At 31.6% G+C, this 22,149-nt stretch overlaps 2 protein-coding genes across 2 annotated transcripts; one reads left to right on the top strand and one right to left on the bottom strand.

Annotated features, from left to right (window-relative positions):
* Window positions 1-247: 247 nt before the first annotated feature.
* Window positions 248-7,137, bottom strand: LOC133206027 (uncharacterized). The gene is made up of 3 exons (XM_061341931.1): window positions 7,052-7,137; window positions 1,834-2,050; window positions 248-1,744 (listed from the first exon to the last, which is right to left on the bottom strand). The coding sequence occupies exons 2-3, from the start codon at window positions 2,024-2,026 to the stop codon at window positions 846-848; spliced, it is 1,092 nt and encodes a 363-aa protein (XP_061197915.1). The 5' UTR covers window positions 2,027-2,050; window positions 7,052-7,137; the 3' UTR covers window positions 248-845.
* Window positions 7,138-7,203: 66 nt separating this feature from the next.
* LOC133205615 (P2X purinoceptor 4-like) lies at window positions 7,204-18,604 on the top strand. Its single transcript, XM_061341455.1, has 11 exons — window positions 7,204-7,370; window positions 7,846-7,999; window positions 8,208-8,279; window positions 8,756-8,831; window positions 9,886-9,970; window positions 10,863-10,949; window positions 11,850-11,994; window positions 14,445-14,575; window positions 15,016-15,175; window positions 16,667-16,768; window positions 18,520-18,604. Exons 1-11 carry the CDS (start codon window positions 7,240-7,242, stop codon window positions 18,583-18,585), a joined length of 1,209 nt encoding a protein of 402 aa, XP_061197439.1. The 5' UTR covers window positions 7,204-7,239; the 3' UTR covers window positions 18,586-18,604.
* Window positions 18,605-22,149: the final 3,545 nt, after the last annotated feature.

Here is a 22,149-nt window from a genome sequence, read left to right as displayed (position 1 = left end):
ATTAAGTAACAGACAGAATACAACATATAATGAAGAGCAATTCTTCCATTTAGTACAACTAATCCACCAACCTTACTCTTCTTGACAGGGAATTCACTAGAATTTTATTTCTCACTTTTTTTAACCTGACATTTAAATATATTCCATTTTCATACCATGTAAAGAATAACTGAGTCAAAATATCTTTCATTACAGTGAAAATTGAAAATGAGTAATTTTTTTCAATTTATTCTTTTTATAGGCATAAAACATCAAAGTAAAGGCAAACAACATAAATCTAAAAGCAAAGACTATACAACATGGGGGTAAAAGCATAGACCATATACAACATAAAGGTAAAAGAATTGAGTAGAACAAAGTCAAGTATTGATTAAGTACAAATTACATACTTTTAAATAAATATCACACCTGTTCGAACAGAAATTTAAAGTATCATCGTAGTCGATATATACTTACTAAGTATATTAGTGTATGTAACACCATTTGTAAGCTGAGCTGTGACAATAAACAAAGAGTTAAGTTTATAAAATTAATGTAAATACAGTATGTAACTCAGAGTAAAACTTTTCATGCATAAAAAATATCAGAGAGGAAATTTGGCACAAATCTGGTCAAAATTATACATGTTGATTTGAAATTGTCAGATGTTTCAATAAAAATAATTTTTAAAAAAAACATATAATTATTAAAGGCATTGTAATTCCTATTTTTTAGTGGAGGGTGACTGTAAAACAAGTTTGAATCATTTCTTATTTCATCATATGTAAACACCCTGCACAGACTCTTCCAGTATAAATTAATCGCCTCCCAACACATTACTGATTTTGTTCTAGGTCCTCTTTTGATCATATAGAATCATCTTCAAGTTCAGATAGATCTTCCTCTTTATCATCCCCTGTGACTTCTACAACGTCCTTTGTCTTTAGATTGTTTCCAGACTTTTTCTTTTTTCTCTTCAACATTAGTTCGTCAATAAACTGTATCCTCATTTGAAATGTTCTCTTTCTGACGCCAGACTGTGCCTTTACCTTCCTCAACACGGACATAGTCATACAATAAAACAGATGATCACATTTATTAGCATCTTTTTCCACGGAGACTTCAAAACAACTCTCCAAATTCTCCTTTTCAAATTCTTCAACCACTGCTTTCAGGTTAGAATTTTCGTCAACAATGTAATGAACTGGCTCCTGTGTAATATGACCAATCATAATGAAATGGTGACCCTTTATTGGGTCCGTTGTGGAAGATAAATATGGAGACAGTATTTTCACTTGTAATGATAACCTGCTTTCGGGGTACAAGTTCAAAAATTCATCTGGACAAGAGTCAAACTTGTTATCAGAAAAAAATCTATTTATAAGGTAATTTCCAGGAAGAAGAAAATCTGTAAGAATAGATATTATTTGGCCATTTTCTTTCATCAGGAAAAAGACGACGGTGTCTTCCACTGTCTCATTTAAAAATAACATTTGTTCTGTACCACACATTAAAAAAATTGGGATACAACCCGTAAAAAAATGTAATTTTCCTGCCCTTGTTTTCTTAACTTGCACTACATTGCAAAACCTTTGCAATTTTGTTTCGAATCTCCTGACAGAAATTGTGTCATTGTTTCCATTGCTTTCAATCTTGATTTTCGACTTTGTACCTTTACATGCAGTTCTCTCGGGTTTTCCTACACGATTCTCTCTCTTACATTTCTTCATTTGGTCAGTTGTGCTTTTATGATGGGGTATTTTCACTGTAAAAAGACAAAATAAATTTCACTTGATTCTTATTATAGATTTACCTGATTCAGTTATTAAAGCTGATTAATTAACCATGTCCTACCTTTCTTAGTTTTCTGTTTGCTATTCATGTCACTTGTACTGGGTGCTTTGTTTTCTCTGTCATTTTCCTCTTCCCTTCCTTGACCAAGTTGAGGGTTGCTAGAAATCTCCATCAATGATTTCACTTCATTTCCATTTTCGTCTTGTTTTAAGTTAGAAACAAGACTATTTTGGCTATCAATTTCAAACTCCATTTTGGTCTTTCTAGCGACAACGAACTATAAGAATCCAAAAAAAATTCTGAGCTATTAGTATTAGCAATGGCTGTAGACTTCATGCTGCATGCAAGATTGATATCCTTTATTTTACATGTAAGTGCAAGGCAAGCTGAATGCAAAGACTCATAAAAAAAACCTGGAATAGGAATAATGGTAAAAATTACAATTTACAGTGAGTACATTGATGTTTGTTTTCAAAATATTTTATTGTAAAAGAAATACAAAGGGATTGGTTACAAGGTCTAACAACTTAAAAAAACCTTTCCCTGTAATATAATGATAATAATGATTGTAATGAAAACGTGAAGTTATAGATAAATAGTTATATACAAAATATTTCCAAGACACTTATTATAAGTCCATTGTATGATTTACTACATGGTCGTAATTAATTGTCGATAATTAATCCGTTCAATTATGTAAATCGCACTTCACCAGAGTACACCCGACAGATCGGACGTATTTCATAGCGGTGCGGATTTCTTTCTTTACAACTGGTTATAAACTTCAAATAAAAAAAACAAACATGTAACATTGTAAATATATAGTGTTTGGTAGTTTAGTAGTAGTGCTAGTTGTTTTTTGTTTCTCTATTTCCTTTGTTTTTATGACTTCTTAACTTTTATTTCTTTGACCTGAGGAAGGGACAGTGCGTTTCGAGAATTTGACAATTTTTAATTGCTCGTGTCGTTGGTCATTCTAGTGCTTTATATATATAAATATATATATATATATATATATATATATATATATATATATATATATATATAAAGCAATTTTACAACAACTCTTAAACTAACATAACTGCCCTAAGTGAAGAAATATTATATATAAGGATACCCACTTCCGCCCTAGCCCGGGGTTGAACTCTCGACCTAAGGAATCTGTCTCCTAGCAGTACAAGAACAGCACGCTAGACCGCTCGGCTATTTAGGCAAGTTAAAAAACTTGCTTTCGATGCCGATGGAATTCTCGCGGCGCTGCTCTACACTACACGGTCATTTAGAATGGAGGTGAAATACAGTTATTTGGACATTAGTTTTATTAGAGGATCGTTACCAATACACGTTGTAATGAAATTAATTTTTATTTATAAAGCACATTTTACAACAACTCTTAAACTAACATAACTGCCCTAAGTGAAGAAATATTAATATAGAAAGCACAAAGAAATTCACTTTTATAAGGATACCCACTTCCGCCCCAGCCCGGGGTTGAACTCTCGACCGTCCTCCGGAATCTGTCTCCTAGCAGTACAGGAACAACCCCGGGCTGGGGCGGAAGTGGGTATCCTTATAAAAGTGAATTTCTTTGTGCTTTCTATATATATATATATATATATATATATATATATATATATATATATATATATATATATATATATAGAGGTATTCAAAGGTATATAGGTATTCATTCATAGCATTCAGAAATCTAGCGTGGCCACTTTTTAATGTTCAAACTAAATATGCTCAGCTGCATTTTCAGGCACCGGGGGGGGGGGGGGAGGGGGGCAAGGGGAGGGGGTTTGTCTGCCACTTTTGTTTAAACATAACAATGGCGGATCCAGAGGGGGGTTTTGTGGGTTGGACCCCCCTTTATTTTTTGCCGAGATGAGAGAGAGAGAGAGAGAGGATAAAACGTTTGCTGGAATAGATACATGTATTTGTACGTCTAACTCACGTACGTTGTTCAAAACAACTCGAACGGTTGGTCATATTCCACTTGCTATTAGATGAAGTCTCATAAATTTTTCTTTCCCCCACTTACATTCTATTTAGCTTCTATTCCTCTCTTTCAGTTTTTTATTTATGGGTGTCTGAATGGAATAAAATATTCTACTTATTTCAATCTACATGTATGATAAGTAACATGCGAGGTTTAATTTGATATCGGATTCCGACGGTCTTTGGCTATATATACGCACAGGTGCTTGTGAACAGGAACCCCCACCCCTCCGAATATACACCCTGGTCCAAGGACATTTTTATTCGTCTTTTTCCATAAATTAATCTTCTAGTACACATTTACAAGTATTCCATATGAAAAATCCAAAAAATAACGTAGAATTAACGTTTTATTTTATAATACCGCGGGTATGATTGGGGGGGGGGGGGGGGTCCTGTCCACAAGCACCTGTGTATATACGTACCATTTTCGGATAAGTTTTTGAAGGAACTAAATTAAATAAGTCAATAAAGGGAATATGCGCAAGGCCACAGTAAATTATATATTTCATTTTCTGTTTTACTTCTATAGGTTTTCAAAAACCTTCCGAAGAAAAAAAAAGTTTTTCAAATTCTTAAAAGAAAAATTCTATGTATTACTAATTAGTATTATGGAAATGCTGCAAATGCATTCAATTTTAAGACTTCAGTGGTTTTTTTGGAATGAGTTTTTTTTTTATTCGGACTGGTGAAGAGGAGGGAAGGGTAACCATTTCAACGTACATGTATGTAAAACAAAGATTTTACCGGTATTTACCACAACCTAAGAATTTTCTCTGTGTGTGTGTGTGTGTGTGTGGGGGGGGGGGGGGGGGGGGGTAGAGGGTCAGCACCCTGGAACCCCCCTTTCAAAAATTGTTCGCTCTGCCCCTGCATAACCTTTAAACACAAGAGGCCCAGGGGCCACATCGCTCACCTGAGCACTATGGCTAGGAAAAAGCAGAAATCACTTCAATCTTGAAAGGTTGAAAAGTTTAAATATAAAAGTGGTTGGGGGGGGGGGGGGGTGTGTCATGAATTGAACAAATTTGAATCTACATTATCTGAGGATGCTTCCATTTAAATATGACCAATCATGGCTTTGCTGTTCTTGAGTAGAAGATTTTTAAAGATTTAACCTATGTATTCCTATGTAAAACTTTGATCACCCATTGTGGCCCCACCCGACCCCCAGGGGTCATGTTTGAACAAACTTGAATGTACACTATCTAAGAATGCTTCCATATAAATATGACCAATCATGGCTTTGCTATTCTTAACAAATAGTTTTTTTCAAAGATTTTTACTATATGTTCCTATGTAAAACTTTGATCGCCCATTGTGGCCTCACCCGACCCCCGGGGGTCATGATTCGAACAAATTTGTATGTACACTATCTGAGGATGCTACCATATAAATATGACCAATCATGGCTCTGCTATTCTTAACAAATAGTTTTTTTTAAGATTTTCCCATATATTCCCATGTAAAACTTTGATCGCCCATTGTGGACCCATCCGACCCCTGGGGGTCATGATTTGAACAAATTTGAATGTACACTATCTGAGGATGCTTCCATGTAAATGTGACCAATCATGGCTTTGCTGTTCTTGAGAAGAAGATTTTTGAAGATTTTCCCATATATTCCTATGTAAAACTTTGATCGCCCATTGTGGCCCCACCCGACCCCCAGGGGTCATGATTTGAACAAACTTGAATCTACACTACCTGAGGATGCTTCCATGTAAATATGACCAATTATGGCTTTGCTGTTCTTGAGAAGAAGATTTTTAAAGATTTTTTCCTATATATTCCTATGTAAAACTTTGATCGCCCATTGTGGCCCCACCCGACCCCCGGGGGTCATGATTTGAACAAACTTGAATCTACACTACCTGAGGATGCTTCCATGTAAATGTGACCAATTATGGCTTTGCTGTTCTTGAGAAGAAGATTTTTGAAGATTTTTCCTATATATTCCTATGTAAAACTTTGATCGCCCATTGTGGCCCCACCCGACCCCCGGGGGTCATGATTTGAACAAACTTGAATCTACACTACCTGAGGATGCTTCCAAGTAAATATGACCAATCTTGGCTTTGCTGTTCTTGAGAAGAAGATTTTTGAAGATTTTCCCATATATTCCTATGTAAAACTTTGATCGCCCATTGTGGCCCCACCCGACCCCGGGGGTCATGATTTGAAGAAACTTGAATCTACACTATCTGAGGATGCTACCATATAAATCTGACCAATCACGGCTTTGCTGTTCTTGAGAAGAAGATTTTTAAAGATTTTTCCTGTATATTTCCTATGTAAAACTTTGATCGCCCATTGCGGCCCCACCCTACCCCCGGGGGTCATGATTTGAACAAACTTGAATCTACACTACCTGAGGATGCTTCCACATAAGTTTCATGTTTTCAAGCACAGTGGTTCTTGAGAAGAAGATTTTTTAATGATGCCATTAATTTTTCACAAATTCTTAATTATCTCCCCTTGGAAGAAGGCGTGGCCCTTCATTTGTACAAACTTGAATCTCCTTTACCCAAGGATACTTTGTGGCAAGTTTGGTTGAAATTGGCCCAGTGGTTCTTGAGAAGAAGTCGAAAATGTGAAAAGTTTACAGACGGACAGACAGACGGACTACAGACAAAATGTGATCAGAAAAGCTCACTTGAGCCTTCGGCTCAGGTGAGCTAAAAATAAGTACAAATACTTGAAACTATAGGTAATTCATATTTGAATATATATTGATTTGGCCCTATTCGGGGTGTCCAAAGTAAATTTAGCTGAATTGCATCCGTTAAAATTGATGTTTCATTCTATCTTTATTTTCTTGCCATCATGATCATGTGGGGGCTTTTTTCATACAAAATCATGGTGGTGTTTGCAAGTGTTCAACTACATGATTATGATTATATTATTGATTTCATGAGAATTGTCTAATTAATATTTTTCAAAGCAAATAATAAAACGAAGGATCATATTTTTAACAGTTTATATTAATAAATAAATACATTATACTGTCATCAACGTGCACAGCGTCAACCTACCCAAGCCCGACATTTATATATAGGCCTTTCTATAACTTGTTCAGAATTAGAGACACTAATTATTTGAAAGAAGCAATAATAATAAAAGTGACAGGAAACAAATTTTTAAGACATTTTAAAGAACTCTCTACGTTACCCAATATTCACACGCTGAGCTCAATTATATTAATGTAAGGCCTAAATCACACAGCTTTTCCCCTCATATCCCATCCAGTAAAGACTTAGAAGAAGGTACTGTTTACCTATATAGACTAGTTTATCTTCCTTTGCTTCCAATTAAGTTTTGTTCGTCTGTAAATATTTCCTGGCCACTAACAACACCGGGTCGTCTGCTCTACTTATTTTGGGTCGAGATCGGGATCCGTCCTTATCTGAGCCACTGTCATCGTGAAAAGTCATGTGAGAAAGCAGGAAAGCTCGTTTTAAAATCATGAAGTATATTCGTGCTGCCATTGGCGTGTTTTTTGAGTATGACACTCCACGAATCGTCCACATAAAAAGCAAGAAGGTTGGTGTGATAAACCGTTTTATTCAGCTCTGTATCATCGGCTACGTCATCGGGTATGTAATGTAACAGTGTGATATTTACAAAGAGAAAGTGTTCAATTCTTTTATAAATATCAAATTTCTAAAATATTAAGAATTTATAAATTTTCTACTTTGTTCAAAATTCTACCTTTCTGAAATCACCCTTATAAATCTATGCAACATTTTATCACTTTCTAGGACATTTTTGTGAAACTGAGAATGAAAAATTGATTTGGTTAAACTTGTTCATTTTACTTTTGTAAACATGACTTAAGATATTGTTAACATGATTTTTTGGAAAAAAGTTTGTTTGTTGCTATACCATGAAAGTTAGTCAGTAATTGTAATAATGTGAATAACAGATGGTGTCATTAATACTATTGATCACTTGGCATGAATAACAGGCAGGATCGAAAAACTTCATTTGAAAGATCACAGAAAAAAAACTGTTAAAACTATTGAATATGTTTTTTAAATTACAACAATTGTTTTCCATGACAAATTGTAGGTATGCCATCATTTTCAAAAAGGGTTATCAAGACTTTGACAATGTGCAGAGTGTGGTTACAACAAAAGTCAAGGGAATTGTCATGGTAGATGAATCAATTCATCCTGACATCCAACGCATCTGGGATGTGGCAGACTATATTGTACCCCCTCAGGTAACAGAAATCAATGTGTTGTGAATGAGGAAGGGTAAACAACATTGAATTAGATCTTGTTTTAAACTTCTATCTGCTCAAGTATGTTCCTTAGAAATTGTTTTGCCAGCACCTACATTTTTAAAAGTGAAATATTTTAAAAATTTCGTTAAAAAGAAATATTTAAGTGTAATTCTTACTTTATTTCAAATTACATGTTTGTTTTCAGGAGAACAATGCCTTTTTTGTTGTTACAAATTTGATTGTCACTCCTTTCCAATCAATTGGCAAATGTCCAGAGGTGAGTATTGCTATACATGCAGTTTTGATGAGATGATGATGATGTTTTATATATATATATATATATATATATATATATATATATATATATATATATATATATTATATATATATATATATATATATATATATATATATATATACTGAATAAAAATTGCAATCTGAATAGAACTGAGTAAAGTACTTACATTGATTTAGAGTGAGATGTACATAATAATGTACATATAAATAAGAACATAAAATATATTCATTTAACTGTTTATTTTCAACTACTTAAATATTATGGTATTATATTTCTCTACATTTGCAAGATTGATTCATTTGGTCGCCTGACTCACTCATTTAAAAAAAAAAAATTAAACATATTTCAGAAAAAATGTGATGAATTTCAAAATGTTAAATTGTCAATTTTGAAAATAGTTAATTGTTTTAGCAACTATAATGAACAGATATTTTTAAAAATTATTTCTTTTATAGGATAGTTCAATAAAAGGTTCCAATTGCACTTCAGACACAGACTGTAAAAATGGAACAGTACTTCCAGTAGGAAATGGTAAGGGCATAAGTTGTTGTACCGTGGCGCTCTAGAGTCGTGGAGTAAGGAGTTGATCCTTACCTTGCGGGTTTGAATCCCACTGTGGGACGTGGAGACCGGTCCTTCGGATGAGACCGTATAAACCGAGGTCCTGCATCGCAGTAGGTGCTGGCACGAAAAAGATCCCTCACTGCTCAATGGCCATAAGTGCCGAGTATAGGACAAAATTTGCAGCTCTCCACCGGCAAGCGGTGGCGTCTCCATATGAGTGAAAAATTCTCGAGAGGGAAGTTAAACAACATACAAACAAACTGTTTTTAAGACAGACAATTTTGTGTTTTAAATCTCACTTTAACTCAAAAAAATCTTTTCTATCCTTCATTTCTCTGTCTTTTCACCCTTCACACTGCATTTTGAGCTCAGTTTCAAAGAAACTATTCAAGAATTTTTTTATATCAAACTTCAAAACAAAGATAAGATATTGGTGAAAAAAATTCAATTGTGTCATATATTAATTTGTTTCTGATGTTGACAGTCCCTATGACCATGATCTCACTATTTCTCAGTTTGTGTTTAGCTCAGTATCAAAGAATTTTCATCAAACTTTAAACACTGGTACAAATTGGTAAGAGCATGATGTCATAGTTATTTGTCCTTGAATTATACTTCAAATAAATAATTACAACTCCATACAGTGACAGGTATCTGTTTGAGCATTTCAACCATACCTATACTTAAGAGATTTTATATAAATTTGCTACATATATGAAAAGAATGAACTTGAATCAATGAGACTTCTTTGATCACTTAGATCTAGATACAATGAATCATCAGTAAATAACTTGTTACAAAAGGATACAACTGTACTTATGTATGTGAAAAAAAAAATGAAAATGTTATTACATGTATCTCTGACCAAAGAAACAAGGTACATTCAAAGTTACCTTTACCAATGGGCAGCTAGGACATTAATGTACTATGAATATATTTCTACATTTTTCATGAAATTTTTCTGAATGGAATATGAGATATTTTTATTCAATAAATTGATTAACTTGTATTTTATTTTTAGGAGTTCTAACAGGAAAATGTGATACTGATGTAAACACCTGTGAAATTACTGCCTGGTGTCCAGTAGAAAATGGGACTTTAAAGGCGTAGGTTTGGTTTCCTTTTTTCATTATTCCTCTATTCACAGTCAGCTAAAATTTAATTCAAGATAAAGTAACTTCAAAGATTTTTTTTTAATTTTACAACCAGCAAACCTAAAAGTATAAGTAATATGTATGATTTTGCTGAATTGATAATGTATTTTCTGTACAAAATTGATATCTCTCTCTATTTTTCAAGTTAGCTTGCTAGATAGATTAAGGTGCTTGGTCCAATTGTTATGGTAAAAAAAGATATTTCTGGTTGTTCATAAAAAATAATTCTCTGTAAACAGTTTCCACTTTATAAAAATTATATTCTCGGAGTCAGTTTCTTTTAAAAGATATTAATATATTAAATCTTAAAAAAGTAATTTTTGTTGGATAACAAAAAAATATAGAGAGAATGCAAAGCTTGTGCAGTGACTTCATAAATAAATCACACGATGGAAGACAAACAAACATGTGGTAGTCAAAAATACCTGACAGACTCTTAATTGTCATAAAAAAAGAACCCCAAAGTGGAAAAAGGTCCAAAAGCAGCATATTTATTAAGAAAGCACGCAGAAGAGTACCTGCTGGAATCATCAGGGGTGAACTGACATTCAGAACACATTGATTGAACTACCGGAGTTTGTTTTGGCGACATAGTTTATGCTGAGATTTCTCTTGATAAATTTTGTTGTTAAATGAAAAACAAAAATTCGAAAGTAGTCACATGATTTATTTTTGCACATATTTTGCAAACATATACATTTATTGTGTAAGAAAAAATGCACCTCAATTGGACCAAGCCACTTTAAAAGCATCAAAAAGTGTTGTGAAAATAAAATTTAACATTTATGGCATACTCGTGCTGTAGTAGAAATGCTAAAAATATAAATCTAATTTTGTATTTCAGACCAAAACCAGCAATTTTGGAGAACTCTAAAGATTTTACCGTATTCATTAAAAATAACATAGAATTTCCAAAATATAATGTCAAAAGGTAGGTAGTTTATTGTAAAGTGTACATTTTGTCATGAAATTTTAATTTTTTAACTATTGAATAATCCTTAACTAAGTATGTTGAATGTAAAATATCCTTCCTATTCATGAAATGCAGAGTGAAACAAGGTTAATATAGTTATGATGATGAACCACCAGGAATAGCCAAAATCACTCTGTTTTATCTATTAATATGATTATCTGCTTATATTTTATTGCCTTTGAACTTCTCGATGACAAATGATTATTTTCAGCAAGTGTTTCTGATAAGCATGTTTTGGTATATTGATAATACATTTGTATTTCCAATTTTAAATATACACCTTTTCATGTACAATGTTTAAGATGCATGATGTTCTTGACTGACTAGATTTGTATAATATGATTCAATGACTGTCCTTGCAGCATCTTTCTTTAATTTGCTTTCACCATTGATTATGTTTTGATCCCAAGAAAAGATACTGTTTGACAATGGAACCCTTGATTTGTGTTAACATAGTACATGTATGTTAGGGCGAGAACAAAGGTTTTATGTCTGACCAAAAAAAACTAATTTCACTTTGTTTTCCTCAAGAAGCCAATATCCCTTGCAGAATGTTGGTTCAAATGTGATTATCAAGTACTATTGTTAATCACACTAAAAATAACTTTTATTTCATTTCTTTATTCGTAAGGAGAAAAATTTCAAAAACTAATAACAAAGTGTTATGTACAAATACATTTGATGTACTCTTTTGCATATAATTATCGATGTCGGACACCAAAATTATTAGGTATCTTTACAGCCTCCATGTAAATTAAGTATTGTTTTATTAGACAGACATGAATCTTTTGATCTTCCCTTTTAATATTTTTTTTTTCTGTTGGATGACACATAATGATGAAGATTTAAATGATACAGGCGTAATTTACCAGACAATGTCAGTGATGAATATCTACAGAACTGTAGATATGATGGAGGACCCAACTCAAGATGTCCAATTTTTACTCTTCAGTCCATTGTAGAGGGCGCTAATAGTGGATCTTACCGTGATATAGCAGTGGAGGTACATCTGAAATCTGAATCATTTTCTGCCATTGTACATCTTTTGATTTTGATCAGTGAGATCAAGAAGAAAAAAAAAACCAAAATGTTAAGACATTAGTTATAGTTGCATGTTTATTATTTTGAAGTTAACCAAAAGTGCATTTGCATAACTAATGATTATTCATCTCAAAAATCTTCACAGAGTTGAGTATGTTCTTAAAATCATCATCTCAAAGAAATTTGGAACTTACTGATATGAAAAGAATCCAAAAAATCTACTTTTTAGGGCTCATAATTGTCACTTTGTAGTGATCCATTGCTATCTGTTTTTGTTCTTTGTCAAACTTTTGAACTTTTTTTCTCTTATACAGCTGGATTAGATCAGATGTGTTTAATTGTCTTATTAAGATAAATATTAAATATCTTCTTTTCCCTCCAACATGCTGCTTTAAAAGAAAGAGACAAATCAAGCATTTTTTTTAAGCATGGTCGTATACATGTACATGTATATATATTAAGTATCTCCTTGTTCACTGAAGGAATAGGAATGATTTTTACATATATATTTGATATTTATTTAACTACTTAATTTTGTTTATTTTATTAACAAGATGCATTGCTTCTTTATACCATAACTTTTTGCAATTTTCAAATGTTTCAACCATAGTATACAGTTGTGAATGCTGCATTTGTTAATTCCAATCTTGAATTGGTTATGTATTCGAACAGAGTGTGACAAGAAAATTCCTTTGTAAAGTTCTGAAGGTGCAGTTTCAGTATCACAGCTAACACATACCATTCCAAAAAAGTGATATGTCCAGATTTAGATTTTTAAAATGATGATTTCTTAGCTGTAATCTATGTTGAACTGAACAGTGAAGAAATATAGCAGACGTGGAAGTGAATTTCTTTTGTAAAGTTATTTTGTTGTTTTTTTTTTTTTTTTTTTTTTTTTTTTTTTTGAAAAATATAAATCCACAGTCTTCATGCATATTAAGAAAGTAACCTACTATAAGACCAGCATTCTCCAGTGTAAAACATATATAATTATTATGATTAACAATCCAAGAATTTAGATGAAAAATGTATTATGGCCTATAAACTACCTTCCTGTTAAACATAGTTTCACCAGTTCAACAGAATGTTGTCATTTGTAGTCTAGTGTATTTATAATTTAAGTTTATGGACTAATTAGCTTTAAATGAAAAAAAAAAAACATTATTTTTCCTGCATATGCACATTTCACCCTGCATGAAAAAACAGTGCTTTTTGGTTTCACAACTTTAAATGTAAAGATTGCCTCTCATTAAATAAAATTGAACATCACCGTCATTCAGGCTTAATCATTAATTTGTATCATTTCATTGAATTTCCTTGAGAATGTTCCCATAAAAAGAGGATTATATATAATTTAAATGCAAGAAGAAAAAAATATATTATATTTTTGGTCAAGTATATTAAAAGAGGAGACTTAATTTTAGTGCACACTTAAAATATTCAGAGTGCAGGTTTTTGAGATGACAACAGTTTTCTTTCTTTTTCAGATTAAGCAGTAAAATTGTTTGGCTGATAAGGAGATTGTCTTGTTTTTAATTCAATTTTTGAAAACTTACTATTGAATTGAGGTGAATGTGTGCATTTGCAGGAGAAATGTCTTAGGGTTTCAATCAAATGAAGAGTTGTCAAATTGTCGAAACAATCTGGACGATCCAGTATCGAAGTATTGTCCTATATTTGTGTTGAGTGATATTGTAATCGTGCAGGAGGTAGATATGAAGAATTAGCTACAGAGGTAATTCAGTTCTAGTGCTTTCAGACACATATTTTTAAAATTTCAATCATAAATATAAAAAAAGCCCATGCATTTTTGAATAATTTACTATGGTAAGTTTTATAATGGAAACATTTACATTCACACTCTGGTTGAAATTCAGTATTTTGTTTTCATTATCCAAAACTCATTTCTTGAAAATGAAGGATGAGTATTGAAGTAGTTAATTGAATTTACCATATTATCCCTTGAGTGAATGGAGGTGCTTGTATACACATAAAGTAGTTTTAATGCAGGGTAATATTTTTGTTAGCACAACAATAAAACTAGGGTGGTTCGTATTTCACGGCCATAATAAATTATATACATGTATTTAGAACCCCTCCAATTTAAAATTAATCCCTAAAGTCAAAGGGGGGCTGAATGTTTAATATTTTTTAAAATTACAAATCGTGAAAATATGGTTTGTAAATCTTTATGTCAACAATGCTGAAAATATAAACATAAATTCTTCAACTGTGTTACTGCAAGAAATAGGTAGAAATAGGACTCTGTGGGTTTTCAATGAAAGACAGTCAGAGTTTGTATTGATATTTGTTTTATGGTTTGAGCATTATTTCTTCTTTCTAATTAAATGTATAGGTCTTAATCTTTTTTTTCTATTTTACTTTGATTAAGAATATAATTATTTTGACTAGGGAGGTGTGATTCAAGTGAAGATAAAGTGGAACTGTAACTTGGATTTGTCAGTGGATGAATGTCTACCTGAATACAGCTTCAGGAGATTGGACAGTAGTACCTACAAAATATCTAAGGGATACAACTTCAGGTGCCCTCTCTCTTTTACGCTATAATGCTATGTATTTATTCCAATGAAAGTCTGTTTAAGATTATAGTCTGCAAATATAATGCATGTATTAATTGTGAAAAGGTGGTAAAAATGTGTAATGTTGATTGTATTCTTTTTATCCCCTCACAGTGGAGTTGGAGGGGATATAGTTACGCGCTTGTGTGTATGTGTAAGTTTGTCCTTGTGCAAAATGGAAGTGACATAATTTGCATCGGAATCGATGTCAAATGCTGACTTGATTTATAGATATGCTCCTTGTGAGGGGATGCTCCTCTTTACAGTGCCCTTGTTTAAATTTTAAACCTTTATATATTCATGTATTTCCTGGATTTTATGTGGGTTTTTTTTCTACAGGAGACTATGAGTAATACAATATTCACTTTAAAGCATAATTTAAGCCAAGAATACATATTTTGTAGGTATTCCAAAAATTTTAAATTTGAAAATGGAACAGAATACAGGACACTTTATAAAGCCTATGGAATAAAGTTTGTGATTTCTGTGTCCGGTCAGGGGCGCAAATTTGCACCTGTTCCATTTTTTACCAATATTGGAAGTGGTCTTGCCCTTTTGTCCATAGTAAGTCATTGAGTTTTTATTTATTGAATGAATGGATGATTAAAAGAAAGTTTAACTTAACCATTTTGACAGTTTTTTAAGCTAAAGCATATATGAAGCCTTTTTTTATGGTTCTTATTTGTAATCCGTCATTGCTTTTTGTATGTAATTTGTCTTATTTCAGAACTATCAATTTGGTTCACAGAAATTTAGGGTAAAAGAGTAGATTTAAGGAAGAATCATGTCCTTACCTAAGGGAGATATTTAGGAAATAATGGAAGAAATAAAAAGATTAAAAACAGATGTTCTGTTTATGTGGATTTTTTTTTGCCCTATTTTTGTTTTCACCCCTTTTTGCCCTGATCCTCACAAGTGAATAAATTTAAAATGAGGCAAATTCATAGATTGATTGATTGTATGTTGTTTTACATCCCATTCAAGAATTTTTCACTCATATAGAGACGTCACCATATACCGGTGAAGGGCTTCAAATTTTTACCTTTACTCGGCACTCAGGGCCATTGAGCAGTGAGGGATCTTTATCGTGCCAATGCTTCCGTGACACGGGACCTTGGTTCTTAAGGTCTCATCTGAAGGACCCGCAACTTTCACTTCAAAGTGCCGAGCGTATGGCGAAGGAACAGTTGCAACCCATTTTTTATCGACTTAGGTCAGCCGCCTGAGATTCGAATTCATGACCTTCCGATCACGGAGGGAGTGCTCTACCGAATGAGCTACCATGAACGGTGCAAATTTATAGAAGACAGAGTTGCAATGTATTTCTGTAAAACAACTGTGTCAGGCAAATTTAAAATGAGGCAAAATTTTTATGTGTGTGGAAGGGCAAAAATGAACCTTTATACAGTAATATCTAGACCAGTTGTGAGAATATTTCACTATACATCATAAATGAGACCCAGATATAAATTCAAGTTTGTTAGTTTTTTTTACCCCCCCCCCCCCCCCCCCCCCCCCCCCCCCCCCCGAAGAGGCAAGGGTAAAATTTGTAAAAAATTTGTAGAAGAAATTTTGACCAAAACATTGAACAGTCTTAAGGGCAATGTACTGGTAATAAATATATGTCGAAGTGATGATATTTGCATTTAATGTATCATGTAGATTCCAAATTGTTTAAACTCATGGTACATGGGGTCAAGAAGGGATTGCAATATAAGTTTTCTGAATAAAACAATTTGTACAGGTCTGCATGTACAGTGTATATACTATTAAATGTAAAACAAAAATTTAAATTAGAAAAATTAAAGAAACTTTAACATGATTGACATAAAGGTTGTAGTTGAGATCAGTTACAAATGACAGAACATATAGTAAAGGAAAATAATATTTGTCCAAATTTTGATAGAAAACTTTATGAATAGCATATTGGTCAGTGAATCTCTTTATCTACTTTACATATATACATGTATAATATATTAATCTGCAATTATTTCAATCTCTAGATATTTTGTTATAATAAGTGTGTAATCTTGAACTTTATGTCTTATTTTGTAGGCTACAGTCATTTGTGACATAGCAGTACTTTATATTCTAAAGGCCAGACATCTTTACAAGGAGAAGAAATACTTGCAAGTTGTTGGAGATGATGCATATAAAGTAGGTTGCATTAATATGTTTTTTTATAAAGTACATTATTTTCGCGAAACATCTTTATACTGTTATAAAAAATGTAACAGTAGTGAGATGATTTAAAAAAAACACACACACACAAACAAGCATGAATTACGAAGGATCATATATATGATATCTTTAAATTGACTCCTTTTAGATATACATGTTTCTACCATGTTTATCAAGGATGAAAAATATATAGCTTTTTACATGAGGGTATACTAGTACATGTGTAAGAAATTCCTCTCTATGAATTATATAAGGAAAAAAATCAGACAACTAATTACTATATTTTATTGACAAGAGGAGTCTAAAATTGATCACAAATATCAAAATGCAAGAAATGCTACTTTTCTACAGTGTTGAAGACCACTGACAGCAATTTTTTTTATCTTTTTTGAATCTCAGAACCTTCCACTTAAAAATATATGAAGTTTAATATTTAATATGAGGATAATTAGTTTTTGTCAGACTAATATTCATGATTTCAATGAATTTTTTCGGGAACAACAATGAAGAACTTATTTTTTTGGAATAAAGTTTAATTGAAGAGATTCATTTGAAAATTACTATTTAATTTTAAAAATAGCAGGAATAGATATTCTCAAACAATGTTCCTTATTTCAGCATTAGGCTATGTGAAAGATTTGCAATAATTGTCAATCTAGACTTTGTGCCTGTAGCTCATGGACATATTAGAGATACAACTTGAAAATGTAAAATTGCTACAAGTAAATAAATAAATGTAATTTTCTTATTTCAAGTTTCTTTTTTTCTTTTAAAACCTCAGAGTACTTGAAAACAGAATACCCAACTCTCATAGTCTCAAGGCATTTTTCAATTATATAAATCTTGTTCAATCTGTAAAACAGAAAATTCCTGGGAATATATATATATATATATATATATATATATATATATATATATATATATATATATATATATATATATATATATATATATATATATATATATATAAGCACTAAAAACCAACAACACTGTATATCCTAAGTGTCGGATCTACTAAGTAGCTACAAGGTCACGGAAGGAAATTTATATAAAGCACTAAAAATGACCAACGACACGAATAATAATAATTGTCAAATTTTCGGGACAACCTGTCCCTTCCTCAGGACAAAGAAAAAAGTTAAGAAGTCATAAAAACAAAGGAAATAGAGAAACAAAAACAACTAGCACTACTACTAAACTACTGAACACCAGAGTGAAGACCAGAGTACACCCGATAGAACGGACACAATTCATAGCATTCCAGATTTCTTTGACAATTATTATTGTTCGTGTCGTTGGTCATTTTTAGTGCTTTATATATATATATATATATATATATATATATATATATATATATATGTATGTATGTATGTATGTATGTATATATATATATATATATATATATATGTGTGTGTGTGTGTTAGGTAATATAATTCAAGGTTTTTTATCACGTCTCAAAATTTTTTGATATGACCAAGTATAGAAAATATATGAATTAGAAAATTAAGTTAAAAAAGCCTCTCATCTATACTTGTGTTTAGAAAGGTTTAGCCTATTATTATCAATGAAAATTTTCATTGTGTTCAAAATATTAAACAAATCATTTTCTTTTAAATAAATTCATAAGTAACCAAAAAATGCAAGATAAATTCTACACATACATGTAAATTACTAAACACAGTCAGTCAGTGTTGATAGGTATAATATACAATCCAAAATTTCACTAGGGACTTGTGAATGAAGACGAGAGGTCTATGCCAAATTATCAAGCAACATCAGACAATGACCTTTAAATTGGGTGCTTTTATCTAGGTTGGTGTCAAATATGTTACATGTCTGTGTTTCAACCCAGCCCTAAAATGAAATGAAGCATTGCTTGTAATGGTCACATTTTATTAATCATATCTGCAACACCTACATGTTTTCCTACATTTGCCCTAGTATTTTACTAGTACATGTATCTGCTTGCCAGAACATTTTACTACTTTTATTCATCAAGATCATTGACAATATTTGGAAAGTGATTTTTTTTTTACAAATGAAGTCATTTCATTTTTTTTAAGAATTCAGGACTTAAATTTCTTAAACTGAAAAATGATAGAGCTTCATTTTAAAGGAAAAATAAACTACAGTGTATTGGATATAGCTTGTTGGCAACTATAAAAAACAATGTATATACTTGTGTAATCTTATGTACAAACACAGATTCCATGACTGAAAAAAAATTCTACAAAATCCACTTTTCATTAAGACTTGTGTCCTTAATTATATACCAGGTATATATATTGTCTTTGAAGTTGAGTAATATAAAAACATTACATGTATCACTTTCACTCATGTTTGATACATTTTCCATATAATTTGTTGCAGGAAATAGACTAGAGTTACACAACTTGTATTAAAATAGTGAGTATATATTTGTGTTTTGGCAAACTTTATAGGCTAGAATGTGAAAAAAAGAACACCACACTTTAAACACATTTTTTTTAATTTTGCAGAAAATGTTTATGTGCCATGGGAAAGTAGAACTAGTTATTTGTAGATGATAATTGCAAGTAGTATATATCTTTTGAGTCATCTTCAAGGAATGCCAAGTAAACAGTAAATACAGTGTGCATGAAGGGATCTATATATATTCATATCAAAATGATGTACTTTTATCTACTTTTATGTTTATTTTTTGTAGAGTTTTTTTTTTTTTGAAACTTAAAATGATTTTATACATATTTGAAATACGTTAAAATCATGCAATGGGGTACTGTTCTTACAGTGGTAATTTGTATTATACTTTAGAAATGCTGTTTTTCTATATGTAGCTGAAGATTTTGCAGATAAATTACCCTTAATATTCATATTCTATTCTTCTGCTGTTGCCATTTTTTCAACACTTTCATGACTCCATCTCAAATTAAAGCTGCCATTAATGAACTTCAAAACAAACAAAAAAAAAAAAAAAAAAAAAAAATCAACGGTAAAGAATTATTAGCAAAATTTTTAAGCGAACAATATCCAATATGAATTTAAAATATCCCTATCCATTTTCCATGAATGTTATTTTGCTTGAAGAATAATATGATAAAATACTTGAGTATAAGCATTTAATTACCATGTAACTCTTTTCTTTATGGACCAACAGTAACACAAATATTTACCGAAACATAGTTAGATGCATAGTTTTCACACAACATACACACTCATGTCATTGCGTTTACTTTTAGATATCTTGCACATCAGTAGATAGAGTTCTCTTACCTGGAAATAAGATTACCATTATTCTGTGAAACCCATCCTTTTTTATTTTATGCATACTGTTTCTGTTTTTTTCTTTGGTTTCAGTATGATGTATAGTGTATGTGAAAGAATATAACATAGCTGTAGTCACTGTATATTTCTGTGTAGGTCTTTGCTCACATTCCAATTCTACCATAATTCAGCCACACAGTTTCTACAGTATCCTTTATAGGACACTTGTTCTTTTTGATAGAGGACTATTTTATTCAAAATAAACTTTTGTTTAAAAGTCCATACACTATGCAAAAACTTTGTAAAAGGTTAGCATTGTCATAAAGATAAGTTTGTGAAAATTATATTTTTATTATTAAGTATGTAAGTTTTTATTTAATTTTTTTTTCATACATATAAGTAATCACCATCATCAAATCATTTTTAAGTGCTTGTGAATTTCTCTACACAAGGTTGATAAAGATTGTTAGTACCTTAATTTAATCTTGATAAACTTAACGTTTTTACGATAAGTTGTTTCATATAGCCTTATTAGATATGGAAATCAATGCTGTATATGCATGATAGTTGTATTGTATTGACTGTTTAATGAAATTGTTAACACATATCTGTATTAGTTAAATAAAATATTACTGTTGCATTTATTTACAATTATGAAAAATTCTGAAATGTACTTCTAAATGACAGACTTTCAGTCAAGCATCATTACAACATGTATTTATAAAAATTATTATTCCCTATTTTTTATCATTTATATTCATGATTATGCTGTTTTAGATTCGTTAATGCCAATCGTCTTCCACTTGTGATATGTTTTCTTCAGAATAAAGTTTCGTAAATAAGTATGAAGTTTTTCCCTTGAGAATTTGTTATATATTGTATGTACAAAACTCCTGCAAAACGACCCAGGAATACAATATGTTTCACCTTCAAAATATAGCAGAAATATTCAGTGATGATTCTGCCTTTTCTTTGCCCATCTGTTTGTTTCTATGCAAGATAATTCTTTGAAAATTAATTTAAAAAATTTCATGCATGTGAATGTCTTCCTTTAGAATTTACTGATGTTTTTACAATTTACTGAATATTGGAGTAATATGTTCAAATCGCTGTTAACTGTTGGTAAATGAGAAAAAACAATACGTAAAAAAATTATCACAGAAAATTTTGTAGTCGAGTGGATGATGGCAAATGCCCAGACGTTTCTTTATTGCGTTTTTAGCTCTACTGGTCAGAGACCAGAAGAGCTTATGCGATAGTAAGGTGTCCGTCGTCCGTCCGTCTGTCTGTCTGTCCGTCCGTCTGTAAACAATTTTTCAAAACACTACTCCTCCTACAGTTTTGGTCTGATTTCAATATAACTTGGCACATAAGTAGACTACACAAAGATACATAATTCTTTATATCGGTTTTTGATTTCAATGAACGGTGTTGCCATGGTTACTATAAATAGAAAATTCTGTGAAAAACTTTCAAAACACTAATCCTCCTACAGTTTTGATCTGATTTCAATATAACTTGGCACACAAGTAGACTATACTAAGATACATAATTCTATAAATCGTTTTTGATTTAAATGAACGGTGTTGCCATGGTTACTAAAAATAGGAATTTCTGTGAAAAACTTTCAAATCGCTACTTCTCCTACAGTTTTGGTCCAATTTCAGTATAACTTGGCAAACAAGTAGACTACACTAAGATACATAATTCTTTGTATGGATTTTAGAATTCGATGATTTTTGTTGCCATAGTTACTAAAAATAGAAATTTCCTTGAAATACCTTCAAAATACTACTCCTCTTTCAGTTTTGGTCTGATTTTAGGATAATTTAGCGCACAAGTAGACTACAATAAGATACATAATTCTCTATACCAGTTGTTGATTTTGATGAACAGTGTTGCCATGGTTACTTAAAATAGAAATTTTCTTGAAATACTTTCAAAACGCTACTCCTCCTACAGTTTTAGTCTGATTGCAATAAATCTTGCCACAAAAAGAGACTAAACCAAGGATCATTATTTTATGTATTGCTGTTGCAAAGTTTGAAGTCCAAGTGCTACTTTTATCTTCCTTTATAAGTACAACCAGTAGAGCTACAGTCTCGTCAGAGACT

This window comes from Saccostrea echinata, unplaced genomic scaffold (genome assembly GCF_033153115.1).
Source record: "Saccostrea echinata isolate AGI-Se365-2 ecotype Australia unplaced genomic scaffold, CSIRO_AGI_Sech_v1 ptg000054l, whole genome shotgun sequence".
NCBI classification, from domain to species: Eukaryota; Metazoa; Mollusca; class Bivalvia; order Ostreida; family Ostreidae; genus Saccostrea; species Saccostrea echinata.
This window is presented reverse-complemented; position numbering and strand designations above follow the sequence as displayed.

What these genes read in the sequence shown, in the direction of transcription:
- LOC133206027 (XM_061341931.1), bottom strand. Translation starts at nt 2,026, where the DNA reads ATGGAGTTTGAAATTGATAGCCAAAATAGTCTTGTTTCTAACTTAAAA. An exon ending in CAAACAGAAAACTAAGAAAG is followed by an intron (nt 1,745 to 1,833) that starts GTAGGACATGGT and finishes GTCTTTTTACAG; the next exon opens with TGAAAATACCCCATCATAAA.
- LOC133205615 (XM_061341455.1), top strand. Translation starts at nt 7,240, where the DNA reads ATGAAGTATATTCGTGCTGCCATTGGCGTGTTTTTTGAGTATGACACT. An exon ending in TCTAAGGGATACAACTTCAG is followed by an intron (nt 14,576 to 15,015) that starts GTGCCCTCTCTC and finishes CATATTTTGTAG; the next exon opens with GTATTCCAAAAATTTTAAAT. An exon ending in TTGGAGATGATGCATATAAA is followed by an intron (nt 16,769 to 18,519) that starts GTAGGTTGCATT and finishes AAATTTCACTAG; the next exon opens with GGACTTGTGAATGAAGACGA.